The following is an 18,479-nucleotide window of genomic DNA, read 5'->3' as shown; positions in this document are numbered from 1 at the left end:
ATTTCCTTATCTGCATGTATAATATTATATAAGCACACAAAATGACTGAAGCAAAGAAAGCTTTATATTAAAAAATAAAAACAGTTCACAAAAGGGAAATGGGAATTTCACAACAGTTTCAACACACAAGTCAAAGTCAATGAGTATAAGTGCTTTATCATCCTGTAAGGCAAGGAGTGTGGATGACTCATTCTAGGCCAAAGGGCTCATATGACTAGGCATTTGAGGGAAGGCGTGTTCAACATAATATCTTCATGCACACAGGACAATGTACTATCAGGATAAGCTATGTCTATACTATTTCTATATGCCAATTTTCCACTCTTTGGCTGTTTTTATCCCTGAAACAAAACCAGATGGATTTAAATGAAATATCTCACAGTTGATATGTAATACTGTACATCATTACTACAGTAAAACCAGGTATGACATACCAAGCTCCTATGGTAGAACTATGAATTATTGTGGTTAACATTGATTCTTTAAAGTCATATGGTTATTATATGGCCTGTAAATGTGGAGACCATTAGAGACTCAAATCCAAAGAGACACAAACAGAGTCATGTGAGAAGCCACAAAAACCCTATTGTGCGTTAGCAAATCCAAGGCTCCAGATTTCCACCCAAACCAGTAACCAAACTCACAAGCTTTTTTTACACTTCACTAATATCGATCTTATGTCAAATGATGTTTCCATGATTGTTGAAAAAGAATGACCATTGTGTATTAAGCTATGGTAGAAGGCAATAATATAGGTCAGAGTGTATATCTCATGAGAAATACAATACTGCAACTGCATTGTGCAACACACAGATACTAAATCACAGTCTGTAATTGCTAGAAACTAGCTCAAGGACGGCTATTTATGCACATTGTCTTAAAGGGAGAAATAAGAATGAATCTAAACGAGAACAGAGCGAGAGCAGACATCTCAAGCAAGCCACAGCACCAGATGTAATTTTGTGAATCCACTGTTTCCTTAAAATTCAGCATTGAAGGGGTAGTCCTTGTGCTTCATGCTCCTGGGTGACAAAGGAAAAACAAAATTAACAGTTGTTCACATGTTCAGAAATCAAATAAATATGTATTATATTTGCATTCAAAGAAAAGTAACACTATAATAAACATAGCTGTCATCATCACATTAAAATGATGATTTGACTGAAATTTAGGTGAACCTCATAATACTTGTTAAACAGTTTGAGCCTCTGCAGAGAGTGTGTATACAGTAAAATACAGTACATGGGTCAAAATAAACCACGTAGTCTCACCCTGTCATTGGGCAGACTCTCCAGTCCCTGTTGAAGCCCAGAATGGTCTTCATTTCCTCGTCGCTCAACACAAAGTCAAACACCTGCATGGTTCAAAAAGATACAATTACCCCAAACCCACAGGTGTGAACTAAATCAGATGACACACCTCTTCAAATTTATGGGGGATAATACCTTGAAGTTCTCCTGGATACGTGTGGGGGTGATAGACTTGGGAATCACAATCGTGTTCCGTTGGATATGGAAGCGGATCAGGACCTGAAGAGAGGATGACAGAGAGAGAAAAGCGGACATGTAAATGTGATCACAGGTTAAAGAAAATATCAGTATGGTTCGGGTTGGCTCTATAATGTGAAAAGAGTATTAGAGTACTGTACCTGGGCAGAGGTCTTCTTGTGCTTCTCAGCGATGGCCTTGATGTTGGGATCCTCCAGCAGAGAAGGGTCCTCTGGTTTGGCCCTGTTATTGACACAGTGTTACAATCTTTTCACAGGGAGAACTGTAAATGGCTGTGTATGTTCATAATTAATGTACAGGTGAATGTACACTGAGTATACCAAACATTAGGAACACCTTCCTAATATTGAGTTGCAATATTGGATTTAACAAGTGACATCAATAAGGGATCATAGCCTTCACCTGGATTCACCTGGTCAGTCTGCCATGGAAAGAGCAGGTGTCTTAATGTTTTGTATACTCAGTGTATATCTTTTAGGTATTATTAGTTCAAGTATGTACTCACCATGGTCTGTCTGGGGACCCCAGGGGCCTGTAGGCTGTCACAGAGATGCCCTTAGAGTGACAGTAGTTGATCAACTGCTCCTGGTTCAGATACGGGTGGCATTCAACCTGGCAGTAGAAATCGTTTGTGAGGTTATTCACTTCACATACAGTTCTTATTACAACACATGGGATGTACTGTAGTATCAGAGAATTAGTGGGGTGGTATTTTATGTTGCTAAACATACATAATTTAATTATATGGTGGATTTTAATTAATTAATTGTGTATTACTGTTAAATAAGCACCATAAAGTTATGCAGTTTATTCGGGAGGCCTGGGAAGCTGTTCAGTATGGTGACAATAGAAAGCACAAGAGGGTGTGTCCACTCAAATAATCAGATTGATATGTCCCGTTAATTAGGATGTCTATTGGGATAGATGTGCCTGGAAAACAGCAGGAATATAAGGTCACCAAAGCATTGCTGCCTTGCCTCAGGGAAAGAGGCTGACTATAAGGCACTAAACTGGCCTTTATCTGACCAAGCTGTCACTGTGAATAAGACAATGGGGCAGGGATATTGACAATGAGGCCTCTGCCCTTTGAGGGAGGGTTTAAAACAAGCGTTGGGTGCTCAGTGTTCTGAAAAGTCTGAGAATCACACAATGCTGATCCTATATTCTTATGTGATGTTAATTGTATCTTGTATCCCTCAACGTTCTTCTAAATTAATGTATTGTGTTGATCCCAGGCTTGTGAGCTTTTTGAGTGACTATCACTATTAGTAAACACTCATTCAGTAATGAAGGAAAGTAAGTACCTGGTTGTTGGCAGGTTTATACTTGAGGCCTGGTTTGTTCAGGATGGATTCAATCTGGTCTTTGTTAAAGTTGGAGACACCGATAGCCTTGACCAGACCAGCATCCACCAGCTCCTCCATACCCTAGTATACAGGACAACATCAGATTAGACACAAGTCAATATGGCATAACCAAAGTGTGATAGATTACAATAAACTCAGGGTTGTATTAATTAGGGCACACAACAGAAAACAAAAGTGAGTGGTTCTTATTGGACCAGGTAGTCCCTGTTTCAGTCCGTTTGCTGTCTAATGAATATAATCCAGTTTAAGTGATGTTCAATTGAAGAGAACTATACAGTATCCTATAGTGTCTTAGAGGATGCGTCCTCTCTCACTGACTCACCTCCCATGTCTCCAGGAATTTGGACCCATCATCGATATTATTTCCATTGCTGTCCGTAGGGAAGAGGGCTTCTCCAGGCTGTGCAACAACAATAGTAGTTAAACAATTATAAAAGTCATAAGACACTCCTTTTACAACACAATAAACCTGGGGTATTCAAATCTGGATCTTGAAGCCAGTTCTACTGCTGATTTTGATTCTTACTCTCTTATCAGGGACTGATTTAGACCTGGGACATTATCAGGTAGAACAGAAAACCAGCAGCACGCCATACCTCCAGGTTTGGATTTGAATACCCCTGCCATAAACCAATGATGTAGCTTTTTTGCTCAAGTTGGCTCCAAGTGAGATAGTGTTAAAATGGTATTAGTCTCACCTGAAAGCCCATGGGCCAGTGTATCAGATAAAGATCCAGGTAGTCTAGTTTGAGATCACTTAGAGTCTTCAGACAGCCTTCTTTCACCATAGACTTCCCATGAAATGTGCACCACAGCTGAAAAGAGAAGAAGCTTGACTTGCGTACAGTGAGGGAAACAAGTATTTGATCCCCTGCTGATTTTGTACGTTTGCCCACTGACAAAGACATGATCAGTCTATAATTTTAATGGTATGTTTATTTGAACATTGAGAGACAGAATAACAACAACAAAAATCCAGAAAAACGCATGTCAAAAATGTTATAAATTGATTTGCATTTTAATGAGGGAAATAAGTATTTGACCCCTCTGCAAAACATGACTTAGTACTTGGTGGCAAAACCCTTTTTGGCAATCACAGAGGTCAGACGTTTCTTGTAGTTGGCCACCAGGTTTGCACACATCTCAGGAGGGATTTTGTCCCACTTCTCTTTGCAGAGCTTCTCCAAGTCATTACGGTTTCGAGGCTGACGTTTGGCAACTTGAACCTTCAGCTCCCTCCACAGATTTTGTATGGGATTAAGGTCTGAAGACTGGCTAGGCCACTCCAGGACCTTAATGTGCTTCTTCTTGAGCCACTCCTTTGTTGCCTTGGCCGTGTGTTTTGGGTCATTGTCATGCTGGAATACCCATCCACAACCCATTTGCAATGCCCTCGCTGAGGGAAGGAGGTTCTCACCCAAGATTTGACGGTACATTGCCCCGTACATCGTCCCTTTGATGCGGTGAAGTTGTCCTGTCCCCTTAGCAGAAAAACAGCCCTAAAGCATAATGTTTCCACCTCCATGTTTGACGGTGGGGATAGTGTTCTTGGGGTCATAGGCAGCATTCCACCTCCTCCAAACACGGCGAGTTGAGTTGATGGCAAAGAGCTCGATTTTGGTCTCATCTGACAACAACACTTTCACCCAGTTCTCCTCTGAATCATTCAGATGTTCATTGGCAAACTTCAGACGGCCCTGTATATGTGCTTTCTTGAGCAGGAGGACCTTCCGGGCGCTGCAGGATTTCAGTCCTTCACGGCGTAGTGTGTTACCAATTGTTTTCTTGGTGACTATGGTCCCAGCTGCCTTGAGATCATTGACAAGGTCCTCCCATGTAGTTCTGGGCTGATTCCTCACCATTCTCATGAGCATTGCAACTCCACGAGGTGAGATCTTGCATGGAGCCCAAGGCCGAGGGAGATTGACAGTTATTTTGTGTTTCTTCCATTTGCGAATAATCGCACCAACTGTTGTCACGTTCTTACCAAGCTGCTTGGCGATGGTCTTGTAGCCCATTCCAGCCTTGTGTAGGTCTACAATCTTGTCCCTGACATCCTTGGAGAGCTCTTTGGTCTTGGCCATGGTGGAGAGTTTGGAATCTGATTGATTGATTGCTTCTGTGGACAGGTGTCTTTTATACAGGTAGCAAACTGAGATTAGGAGCACTCCCTTTAAGAGTGTGCTCCTAATCTCAGCTCGTTACCTGCATAAAAGACACCTGGGAGACAGAAATCTTTCTGATGGAGAGGGGGTCAAATACTTATTTCCCTCATTGAAATGCAAATCAATTTATAACATTTTTGACGTGTTTTTCTAGATTTTTTTGTTGTTATTCTGTCTCTCACTGTTCAAATAAACCTACCATTAAAATTATAGACTGATCATGTCTTCGTCAGTGGGCAAACGTACAAAATCAGCAGGGGATCAAATACTTTTTTCCCCTCACTGTAACTACCACCCAATTTCCTCAATTAAATCTAAACCACAAATTCACTAGCCAAGATTTGATCATTTCAATCATATAGCTTTGATATCAAGTTGTTTATTTTAAGTAGCATATTAAAGAGTGGTTCAACTTCTCACTGCAATGTCAGTGGTACAAACTTGAGACCACAGAAAACTGTCTTGCAGACAGTGACATTGTATCTCACCTTACTGACCACGAACAGCTCCTTTCTCTTCACCACCCCCTCCTTGACCATGGCATGAATGCCCTCTCCCACCTCTGTCTCGTTCTGGTAGATGAAGGCCCCATCGATGTGCCTGTAGCCTGCAGCTATGGCCGTTTTCACCGCATCAGTTACTTTACCTGGAGGGGACTGGTACAGAGGAGGGAGAGGGAAACAGAATGATTCATTCTTTCAAATGATTCAACTACAACATTATTAAGATCTTCAGTAGCCAATCGGCGGTTGAAGGTGTGCTTAGGATGCTAAAGGTGTCTTACGGTACGGGGGTGGTATGATAGTATCAGGGACAACAGACCCTTCTGGGATGGGGGAGGCTTTCCCAGGAGGGATATTGGAAAGACAATTGGAGGTCTACTTAGAGTCAGTTGCAGCTACAGTATGTTTAGCAGTGAATATATTATGGCATTGATTCTGGTAGTATTAGTAAGTACGGATAAATTCAGGGTGTCAAGCAGCGTGATTATCATGGTACTTTTTGGTAGTAAGTTTACAGGCATATATTATGGTAAGTATAATTGAAATGTGTATCTCATTATGGTAAGTGGTGAAATAAGTATAGCTAGCTGTAATTGTAATGGCTTAGCAGATAAAAAAAAAAAAACTATCAGTCTTTACCTGGCTAAAAGAGAAGGAATATAATATATATTGTTTACAGGAAACTCATTCTACAACTACAGATGAGGTTGTGTGGAAAAAGGACAGGGAGGAAGAAATATTTCTGTCATGGGCAAATAAACTCAAAAGGGGTGATGATATTAATTAACAATCATTTTGATCCGAATGTGCACTGTCCAAACAGATCCGCAAGGAAGGTGGATCCTTTTAAATATGCTATTGGACGATAAACAGATCTGGCTCATTAATCTATACGGTCCAATTAATGATGATCTATACTTCTTCGAAAATATTTATAACAATCTATCGATCCTATTATTATGGTGGGAGATAACACAGTTTTAAGTACTTCAATGGACCGTAAAGGAAATCACACAAAAAACGATCACCCTAATGCACTTAAGGAGACCATGACTATCATGTACACATTAGAACTAGTGGATATATGGAGGCTTAAAAACCCTGACCTAGTGAGATTTACATGGAGGCTTTATCAATCTAGTCGTCTTACTACTTTCTTGTGTCCTTCTCGCTGGTACCAACAGTTTAAAAAGTGTTGATAGGAGACAGAATGCAATCGGACCATCATCTTACTGGCATCCACATAACTCTTACCGAATGTCCACGTGAGCGGGGGGTGGGGGGGTGGGGGGGATATTTGGAGTCTAATCAAAGCCTACTGGATGACAAGCTGTTTTTAACCAAGACAGAATAATTTATAACTGACTTTTTCCTGCATAACATTGGTATAGTAGATCACCTTATTGTATGGGATACTTTCATATGTGTCTTCAGAACAATCAAGGGTAATATAAACTGAGTATACTAAACATTAAGAACACCTTCCTAATATTGAGTTACACCTCAGAACAGCCTCAAGTCGTCGGGGATGGACTCTACAATGTGTCGAAAGCGTTCCACAGGGATGCTGGCACATGTTGACTCCAATGCTTCCCACAGTTGTGTCAAGTTGGCTGAACCATTCTTGATACACACGGGAAACTGTTGAGCGTGAAAAACCCAGCACACATACACAATCCATGTCTCAATTGTCTCAAGGCTTAAAAATCATTATTTAAACTGGCTCCTTCCCTTCATCTGCACTGACTGAAGTGGATTTAACAAGTGACAAGTGTGTAAGGGATGATAGCTTTCACCTGGATTCACCTGGTCAGTCTATGTCATGGAAAGAGCTGGTGTTCTTAATGTTTTGTACACTCAGTGTATTACAAAAATAAAGAATGGATAGAAAATTGTAAAAAAAATACACCAAATTATTTTAGAATTTTCAACATAGAAATGCTACCAAAAAGAATTTACAGAAACTCGTTACAAATGAAGGAGTCATCCATTATTCACCGATTTATATTTTGAAAGAGGAAGCAAAATATTTTAAGCATATATTTTTGCATTTTCAGTCTCCTCCATCTCCACTGAATGATGTTAACTGTAATGATTTTTTTCCTAATAATAATGTAAAATTAACAACCTTACAGAAAGACTTGTGTGAAGGCCAAATTAAAGAGGAGGAACTTCTTGATGCAATTAATTCGTTTCAGTCCGGAAAAACTCCAGGCCTGATAGCACAATTCAATTTTGTGATGCAAAAATCCTAGCAAAATGCATAGGGTATAGAATAAAAAAGGTTTTATCGGATATTATTCATCCTGATCAGACAGGTTTTTTACATGGACGATACACTGGAGATAATATAAGACAATTACTTGAAACAATAGAACACTATGAAACATCAAAGAAACCAGGCCTGGTCTTCATAGCATAGAATCTCTTATACAAATGGGTAAAAGTTATGTATAGTAAGCCCAAGTGTAAAATAGTAAATAATGGTTACTTCTCGAAGTATTGAACTGTCAAGAGGAGTTAAACAAGGTTGTCCATTGTCTCCATATCTATTTGTTATGTCCGTTGAAATGTTAGCTATTAAAATCAGATCCAACAATAATATCAAGGGGTTAAAAATGCAGATGATTCACGTTCTCTTACACTACCAGTCAAAAGTTTTAGAACACCTACTCATTCAAGGGTTTACCTTTATTTTTACTATTTTCTACATTGTACAATAATAGTGAAGACATCTAAACTATGAAATAACACATATGGTATCATGTAGTAACCAAAAAAGTGTTAAACAAATCAAAATACCGGTATATGTTATATTTGAGATTCTTCAAATAGCCACCCTTTGCCTTCATGACAACTTTGAACACTCATGGCATTCTCTCAACCAGCTTCATGAGGTAGTCACCTGGAATGTATTTCAATTAACAGGTGTGCCTTCTTAAAAGTTAATTTGTTTGAGCCAATCAGTTGTGTTGTGACAAGGTGGTGGGGGGGGGGGGGGGGGGGGGTATACAGAAGATAGCCCTATTTGGTAAAAGACCAAGTCCATATTATGGCAAGAACAGCTCAAATAAGCAAAGAGAAACAACAGTCCATCATTACTTTAAGACATGAAGGTCAGTCAATACGGAACATTTCAAGAACATTGAAAGTTTATTCAAGTGTAGTCGCAAAAACCATCAAGCGCTATGATGAAACTGGCTCTGATGATCAGAAATTGCAGCCCAAATAAATGCTTCACAGAGTTCAAGTCACAGACACATTTCAACAGCAACTGATCAGAAGAGACTGTGTGAATCAGGTCTTCATAATAATAATAATAATAATAATAATAATAATATGCCATTTAGCAGACACTTTTATCCAAAGCGACTTACAGTCATGCGTGCATACATTTATTTATTTGTTTTGTGTATGGGTGGTCCCGGGGATCAAACCCACTACCTTGACGTTACAAGCGCCGTGCTCTACCAGCTGAGCTACAGAGGACCACAATTCATGGTCGAATTGCTGCAAAGAAACCACTACTAAAGGACACCAATAAGAAGAAGAGACTTGCTTGGGCCAAGAAACACAAGCAATGGACATTAGACCGGTGGAAATGTGTCCTTTGGTCTGGAGTCCAAATTTGAGATTTTTGGTTCCAACTGCCGTGTATTTATGAGACGCGGTGTGGGTGAACGGATTTTATTTTAATTTTATTTTACCTTTATTTAACTATGCAAGTCAGTTAAGAACAAATTCTTATTTACAATGACGGCCTACACCGGCCAAACCCGGACGACGCTGGGCCAATTGTGCGCCGCCCTATGGGACTCCCAATCACGGCCGGTTGTGATACAGCCTGGAATCGAACCAGAGGGTCTGTAGTGACGCCTCAAGCACTGAGATGCAGTGCCTTAGACCACTGCGCCACGCGGGATGATCTCCGCATGTGTATTTCCCACCATAAAGCATGGAGGAGGTGGTGTTATGGTGTGGGGGTGCTTTGCTGGTCACACTATGTGATTTATTTAGAATTCAAGGCACACTTAATCAGCATGGCTACCACAGCATTCTGCAGCGATACGCCATCCCATCTGGTTTGGGCTTAGTGGGACTATCATTTGTTTTTCAACAGGATAATGACCCAACACACCTCCAGGTTGTGTAAGGGCTATTTTACAAAGAAGGAGAGTGATGGAGTGCTGCATTAGATGACCTGGCCTCGACAATCCCCCGACCTCAACCCAATTGAGATGGTTTGGGATGAGTCGGACGGCAGAGTGAAGGAAAAGCAGCCAAAAGTGCTCAGCATATGTGGGAACTCCTTCAAGACGGTTGGAAAAGCATTCCAGGTGAAGCTGGTTGAGAGAATGCCAAGAGTGTGCAAAGCTGTCATCAAGGCAAAGGGTGGCTATTTGAAGAATCTCAAATATAAAATCTATTTTGATTTGTTTAACACTTTTTTGGTTACTACATTATTCCATGTGTGTTATTTCATTCTTTTGATGTCTTCACTATTGTTCTACAATGTAGAAAATAGTAAAACATTAAGAAAAACCCTGGAATGAGTAGGTGTGTCCAAACTTTTGACTGGTACTGTGTGTGTGTATATATATATATATATATATATATATATATATATATATATATATATATATATATATATACAGTGGGGAAAAAAGTATTTAGTCAGCCACCAATTGTGCAAGTTCTCCCACTTAAAAAGATGAGAGAGGCCTGTAATTTTCATCATAGGTACACGTCAACTATGAGAGACAAAATGAGGGAAAAAAATCCAGAAAATCACATTGTAGGATTTTTTATGAATTTATTTGCAAATTATGGTGGAAAATAAGTATTTGGTCAATAACAAACGTTTCTCAATACTTTGTTATATACCCTTTGTTAGCAATGACACAGGTCAAACGTTTTCTGTAAGTCTTCACAAGGTTTTCACACACTGTTGCTGGTATTTTGGCCCATTCCTCCAAGCAGATCTCCTCTAGAGCAGTGATGTTTTGGGGCTGTCGCTGGGCAACACGGACTTTCAACTCCCTCCAAAGATTTTCTATGGGGTTGAGATCTGGAGACTGGCTAGGCCACTCCAGGACCTTGAAATGCTTCTTACGAAGCCACTCCTTCGTTGCCCGGGCGGTGTGTTTGGAATCATTGTCATGCTGAAAGACCCAGCCACATTTCATCTTCAATGCCCTTGCTGATGGAAGGAGGTTTTCACTCAAAATCTCACGATACATGGCCCCATTCATTCTTTCCTTTACACGGATCAGTCGTCCTGGTCCCTTTGCAGAAAAACAGCCCCAAAGCATGATGTTTCCACCCCCATGCTTCACAGTAGGTATGGTGTTCTTTGGATGCAACTCAGCATTCTTTGTCCTCCAAACACGACGAGTTGAGTTTTTACCAAAAAGTTATATATTGGTTTCATCTGACATTCTCCCAATCCTCTTCTGGATCATCCAGATGCACTCTAGCAAACTTCAGACGGGCCTGGACATGTACTGGCTTAAGCAGGGGGACACGTCTGGCACTGCAGGATTTGAGTCCCTGGCGGCGTAGTGTGTTACTGATGGTAGGCTTTGTTACTTTGGTCCCAGCTCTCTGCAGGTCATTCACTAGGTCCCCCCGTGTGGTTCTGGGATTTTTGCTCACCGTTCTTGTGATCATTTTGACCCCACAGGGTGAGATCTTGCGTGGAGCCCCAGATTGAGGGAGATTATCAGTGGTCTTGTATGTCTTCCATTTCCTAATAATTGCTCCCACAGTTGATTTCTTCAAACCAAGCTGCTTACCTATTGCAGATTCAGTCTTCCCAGCCTGGTGCAGGTCTACAATTTTGTTTCTGGTGTCCTTTGACAGCTCTTTGGTCTTGGCCATAGTGGAGTTTGGAGTGTGACTGTTTGAGGTTGTGGACAGGTGTCTTTTATACTGATAACAAGTTCAAACAGGTGCCATTAATACAGGTAACGAGTGGGGGACAGAGGAGCCTCTTAAAGAAGAAGTTACAGGTCTGTGAGAGCCAGAAATCTTGCTTGTTTGTAGGTGACCAAATACTTATTTTCCACCATAATTTGCTAATAAATTCATAAAAAATCCTACAATGTGATTTTCTGGATTTCTTTTTCTCAATTTGTCTGTCATAGTTGACGTGTACCTATGATGAAAATTACAGGCCTCTCTCATCTTTTTAAGTGGGAGAACTTGCACAATTGGTGGCTGACTAAATACTTTTTTTCCCCACTGTACATAAACCAAATCAAGCTGGGCAATTGAATTGGGAAAACAAGTCTGCCAACAAACCAATGTTATCAGTAAATAACTAGAATTAACTGTAAATGACCTAAAGTGACATATTGGGGTGAATTCGTCCGAATCATGCTTCAGCACAGTGTGGCCTATCCATAAACAGTGTAAGACATATAAATTCCATGGTTTACTTTATGTTGTATAGTCCCACAGTGAGATTGTACCTCAATAAGTCAATTGGGGCCTTTCTCAGTAGTCTATTTTACACATGCGTCAAATAATTGCCGTAACCACTGATACAAGTTGACATCTTTCATCTTCCTTGTGGTTTTGTGTAGATATGGAGTTGGGCAACTTCTGCCTACAGTGTGAATCACCTCTGGCACAAAAGAGGACCCCTCAGCCAGCTTCAGCTGCCCTGGCCAATGCCTGTCTGAATGTCTGTGTGTCATCCCTATGTGTTCCCCTTTAGAGATCAGGCAGTGGAGAGACGGCTCCACACACTCAGAGACAGCTTTGAGAAATAAACAGAGCAGAGACTAGAAGGGAAGGGGCCTCTAATAGGGAGGTAAGGAGAGGTGGCAGTGAGGTGGAAGGGATGGAGAAGTGTGTGGGCCCTAAGCAACGGCCCTTCTCCTCATCATCCCTTCTTTCACATGGAGAGGTAATTGGCAAGCTTCTGGCTGCCTCTCTCCACTTCTCTTTCTCTCCCCCTCTCTCTCCCTCTCTCCCTCCCTCCCTCTCTCCCTATCCCTCTCTCTGTGCATAATGCTAACACTACCCCTTATATTTTCTGTCGCCAGCATTGCAGAACACTGGTGCTAGATAATTGCCCGTTCTATCTCAGACACTGGACAAATGTGTTGGATGAAGACGGGAATTTTTATTTTATTTTGTCCACCTATCTGCATTCCACGGGTGATGCCTGTTTTAGCCTGCCCATTTGGAACAATTGGCCTTTTCTGCACTTGACTTGGGTCTGTGTCTGTGTTAGCCATTGTTTGTGTGTAGGTCCCTCTATTAGGTAGAGGATATTCTGCCCTCCCAGACAAGGAGTCCATTTTGCCAGTGGTAATATACTATTGGGCACTTGTGGGCTTTTGTTGCCAGTTGCATCCATAACACTACTTAGCCATATTTAGAGGTCAAATGGCCCTAAGTAATTTAGGAATTAATGTCTTTGTCTATAATTTACTAAACAGTTGACACCTACAGTGCATTCGGAAAGTATTCAGACCCCTTCACTTTTTCCACATTTTGTTACGTTACAGCCTTGTTCTAAAATTGATTAAATAAAACTTTTTCCTCATTCATCTACACACAATAGCCCATAAGGACTAAGGAAAAACAGGTTTTCAGAAATCTTTGCAAATATATAAAAAAATAAAAAAACAGATACATTAAGTGTTCAGACCCTTTGCTATGAGACTCGAAATTGAGCTCAGGTGCATCCTGTTTCCATTGATCATCCTTGAGATGTGTCTACAACTTGATTGGAGTCCACCTGTGGTAAATTCTATTGATTGGACATGATTTGGAAAGGCACACACCTGTCTGTATAAGGTCCCACAGTTGACAGTGCATGTCAGAGCAAAAACCAAGCCATGAGGTCGAAGAAATTGTCCGTAGAGCTCCGAGACAAGATTATGTCGAGGCACAGATCTGGGGAAGGGTACCAAAACATTTCTGCAGCATTGAAGGTCCCTAAGAACACAGTGGCCTCCTTCCTTCTTAAATGAGCAATCGGGGGAGAAGGGCCTTGGTTAGGGAGGTGACCAAGAACCTGATGGTCACTCTGACAGAGCTCCAGAGAACCTTCCAGAAGGACAACCATCTCTGCAGCACTCCACCAATTAGGCCTTTATGGTAGAGTGGCCAGACTGAAGCCACTCCTCAGTAAAAGGCACATGACAGCCCACTTGGAGTTTACCAAAAGGCACCTAAAGGACTCAGACCATGAGAAACAAGATTCTCTGGTCTGATGAAACCAAGATTTAAGTCTTTGGCCTGAATACCAAGCGTCATGTCTGGAGAAAACCTGGGAACACATAGGGATGACACACAGACATTCAGACAGGCATTGGCCAGGGCAGCTGAAGCTGGCTGAGGGGTCCTCTTTTGTGCCAGAGGTGATTCACACTGTAGGCAGAAGTTGCCCAACTCCATATCTACACAAAACCACAAGGAAGATGAAAGATGTCAACTTGTATCAGTGGTTACGGCAATTATTTGACGCATGTGTAAAATAGACTACTGAGAAAGGCCCCAATTGACTTATTGAGGTACAATCTCACTGTGGGACTATACAACATAAAGTAAACCATGGAATTTAAATGTCTTACACTGTTTATGGATAGGCCACACTGTGCTGAAGCATGATTCGGACAAATTCACCCCAATATGTCACTTTAGGTCATTTACAGTTAATTCTAGTTATTTACTGATAACATTGGTTTGTTGGCAGACTTGTTTTCCCAATTCAATTGCCCAGCTTGATTTGGTTTATGTACAGTGGGGAAAAAAAGTATTTAGTCAGCCACCAATTGTGCAAGTTCTCCCACTTAAAAAGATGAGAGAGGCCTGTAATTTTCATCATAGGTACACGTCAACTATGACAGACAAATTGAGAGAAAAAAAATCCAGAAAATCACATTGTAGGATTTTTAATGAATTTATTTGCACATTATGGTAGAAAATAAGTATTTGGTCACCTACAAACAAGCAAGATTTCTGGCTCTCACAGACCTGTAACTTCTTCTTTAAGAGGCTCCTCTGTCCTCCACTCGTTACCTGTATTAATGGCACCTGTTTGAACTTGTTATCAGTATAAAAGACACCTGTCCACAACCTCAAACAGTCACACTCCAAACTCCACTATGGCCAAGACCAAAGAGCTGTCCAAGGACACCAGAAACAAAATTGTAGACCTGCACCAGGCTGGGAAGACTGAATCTGCAATAGGTAAGCAGCTTGGTTTGAAGAAATCAACTGTGGGAGCAATTATTAGGAAATGGAAGACATACAAGACCACTGATAATCTCCCTCGATCTGGGGCTCCACGCAAGATCTCACCCTGTGGGGTCAAAATGATCACAAGAACGGTGAGCAAAAATCCCAGAACCACACGGGGGGACCTAGTGAATGACCTGCAGAGAGCTGGGACCAAAGTAACAAAGCCTACCATCAGTAACACACTACGCCGCCAGGGACTCAAATCCTGCAGTGCCAGACGTGTCCCCCTGCTTAAGCCAGTACATGTCCAGGCCCGTCTGAAGTTTGCTAGAGTGCATTTGGATGATCCAGAAGAGGATTGGGAGAATCTCATATGGTCAGATGAAACCAAAATAGAACTTTTTGGTAAAACTCAACTTGTCGTATTTGGAGGACAAAGAATGCTGAGTTGCATCCAAAGAACACCATACCTACTGTGAAGCATGGGGGTGGAAACATCATGCTTTGGGGCTGTTTTTCTGCAAAGGGACCAGGACGACTGATCCGTGTAAAGGAAAGAATGAATGGGGCCATGTATCGTGAGATTTTGAGTGAAAACCTCCTTCCATCAGCAAGGGCATTGAAGATGAAACGTGGCTGGGTCTTTCAGCATGACAATGATCCCAAACACACCGCCCGGGCAACGAAGGAGTGGCTTCGTAAGAAGCATTTCAAGGTCCTGGAGTGGCCTAGCCAGTCTCCAGATCTCAACCCCATAAAAAATATTTGGAGGGAGTTGAAAGTCCGTGTTGCCCAGCGACAGCCCCAAAACATCACTGCTCTAGAGGAGATCTGCATGGAGGAATAGGCCAAAATACCAGCAACAGTGTGTGAAAACCTTGTGAAGACTTACAGAAAACGTTTGACCTGTGTCATTGCCAACAAAGGTTATATAACAAAGTATTGAGAAACTTTTGTTATTGACCAAATACTTATTTTCCACCATAATTTGCAAATAAATTCATTAAAAATCCAACAATGTGATTTTCTGGATTTTTTTTTTCTCATTTTGTCTGTCATAGTTGACGTGTACCTATGATGAAAATTACAGGACTCTCATCTTTTTAAGTGGGAGAACTTGCACAATTGGTGGCTGACTAAATACTTTTCCCCCCAATTGGTGGCTGACTAAATACTTTTCCCCCACCACAGTGAGGGAAAAAAGTATTTGATCCCCTGCTGATTTAGTACGTTTGCCCACTGACAAAGACATGATCAGTCAATCATTTTAATGGTAGGTTTATTTGAACAGTGAGAGACAGAATAATAACAAAAAAATCCAGAAAAACGCATGTCAAAAATGTTATGAATTGATTTGCATTTTAATGAGGGAAATAAGTATTTGACCCCTCTGCAAAACATGACTTAGTACTTGGTGGCAAAACCCTTGTTGGCAATCACAGAGGTCAGACGTTTCTTGTAGTTGGCCACCAGGTTTGCACACATCTCAGGAGGGATTTTGTCCCACTCCTCTTTGCAGATCTTCTCCAAGTCATTACGGTTTCGAGGCTGACGTTTGGCAACTCGAACCTTCAGCTCCCTCCACAGATTTTCTATGGGATTAAGATCTGGACACTGGCTAGGCCACTCCAGGACCTTAATGTGCTTCTTCTTGAGCCACTCCTTTGTTGCCTTGGCCGTGTGTTTTGGGTCATTGTCATGCTGGAATACCCATCCACGACCCATTTGCAATGCCCTGGCTGAGGGAAGGAGGTTCTCATCCAAGATTTGACGGTACATGGCCCCGTCCATCGTCCCTTTGATGCGGTGAAGTTGTCCTGTCCCCTTAGCAGAAAAACACCCCCATGTTTGACGGTGGGGATGGTGTTCTTGGGGTCATAGGCAGCATTCCTCCTCCTCCAAACACGGCGAGTTGAGTTGATGGCAAAGAGCTCGATTTTGGTCTCATCTGACCACAACACTTTCACCCAGTTCTCCTCTGAATCATTCAGATGTTCATTGGCAAACTTCAGACGGGCCTGTATATGTGCTTTCTTGAGCAGGGGGACCTTGCGGGCGCTGCAGGATTTCAGTTCTTCACGGCGTAGTGTGTTACCAATTGTTTTCTTGGTGACTATGGTCCCAGCTGCCTTGAGATCATTGGACAAGATCCTCCCGTGTAGTTCTGGGCTGATTCCTCACCGTTCTCATGATCATTGCAACTCCACGAGGTGAGATCTTGCATGGAGCCCCAGGCCGAGGGAGATTGACAGTTCTTTTGTGTTTCTTCCATTTGCGAATAATCGCACCAACTGTTGTCACCTTCTCACCAAGCTGCTTTACGATGGTCTTGTAACCCATTCCAGCCTTGTGTAGGTCTACAATCTTGTCCCTGACATCATTGGAGAGCTCTTTGGTCTTGGCCATGGTGGAGAGTTTGGAATCTGATTGATTGATTGCTTCTGTGGACAGGTGTCTTTTATACAGGTAGCAAACTGAGATTAGGAGCACTCCCTTTAAGAGTGTGCTCCTAATCTCAGCTCGTTACCTGTATAAAAGACACCTGGGAGCCAGAAATCTTTCTGATTGAGAGGGGGTCAAATACTTATTTCCCCCATTAAAATGCAAATCAATTTATAACATTTTTGACATGTGTTTTTCTGGATTATTTGTTGTTATTCTGTCTCTCACTGTTCAAATAAACCTACCATTAAAATTATAGACTGATCATGTCTTTGTCAGTGGGCAAACGTACAAAATCAGCAGGGGATCAAATACTTTTTTCCCTCACTGTATATAAATAATGTATACCAGATGGGTTTAAGTACTATGTATCCAGATGTAATGTGTCAAGTAACTACATTTTGCTATGTAACTACTGTGTAAAAAAAAAAAAAGGTGCCATGTATGTAAAATGTACATGTAACAAAAAAGAAAAAGCTGTAAAAACAAAATCATTTTTGTCCTTCGAAGAGGGGATGGTGGATGGTCCAATAAAAAAATAAAAAAATAATAACCAGTAGCCTTCGGTCCCTCCCTTGTGGATTCAAATGTATAGAGAGAGAAAAGTACTTGACAAGATATTATACTTACATTAATAACGGAAGAGAGAAAGCTACGTATTCATTTGTCATAAATGCATACCATTCTGTAATTTCCAAAGTAGCTAACTAGCTCAAAGACCAAGAACACAAAAAGTTGGAGCTAGCTAGCTAGTAGCATAGCTAACTTTCTTGACAAACTACAAGTAAAGGGGATTACTTGCTAAATTTAGAACAAACCTTCCACGTCCCGAGACCGAGAATGGGCATGTCTGCACCGCTGTTCAATTTCATGGATGTTGCCATCGTCCTCTTTGTTGCAAAATATACCTTTAGATACTTTGTTGCAATTGCAGACGATGCTGGTCCAACCTCAAGTGCAGCGCACAGTGCAGACTACGAATGGTACAGCAGCCAACCCACACATCGATTGCTTATGTCTGGAATTCTATTTCGCTCAAAAGTAAACATCTTGGACAACAGTGCCACCTTCACTCTCTTTATTAATGATTTTACATTGGCGTCATACAGGCTACTTTGACATAAACCTGCAGATGGATATTAAATATTTCCAGAATACGAATGAGTTGTTTATAAAACAGAATCCTGAACCAAAACAGTTTATTAATAGCATTTTCACAAATTGCTATCAATTTGTTTCTGACACTTCATCAGAAATGTTTGCTTCACCTCAAGCACTATGTGTAACAAGCAC

The 18,479-nt window shown here is 41.3% G+C and overlaps 1 protein-coding gene across 1 annotated transcript; it reads right to left on the bottom strand.

Annotated features, from left to right (window-relative positions):
• Positions 1 to 42: 42 nt before the first annotated feature.
• Positions 43 to 18,229, bottom strand: LOC311140385 (aldo-keto reductase family 1 member B1-like). Its single transcript, XM_084175419.1, has 10 exons — positions 18,005 to 18,229; positions 5,529 to 5,696; positions 3,574 to 3,690; positions 3,198 to 3,275; positions 2,813 to 2,935; positions 2,014 to 2,120; positions 1,649 to 1,730; positions 1,446 to 1,529; positions 1,272 to 1,354; positions 43 to 1,022 (listed from the first exon to the last, which is right to left on the bottom strand). Exons 1-10 carry the CDS (start codon positions 18,068 to 18,070, stop codon positions 980 to 982), a joined length of 951 nt encoding a protein of 316 aa, XP_084031545.1. The 5' UTR covers positions 18,071 to 18,229; the 3' UTR covers positions 43 to 979.
• Between the last annotated feature and the right edge of the window lie 250 nt (positions 18,230 to 18,479).

Source organism: Coregonus lavaretus (assembly GCF_964263955.1).
Source record: "Coregonus lavaretus genome assembly, chromosome: 13".
NCBI lineage: Eukaryota > Metazoa > Chordata > Actinopteri > Salmoniformes > Salmonidae > Coregonus > Coregonus lavaretus.
This window is presented reverse-complemented; position numbering and strand designations above follow the sequence as displayed.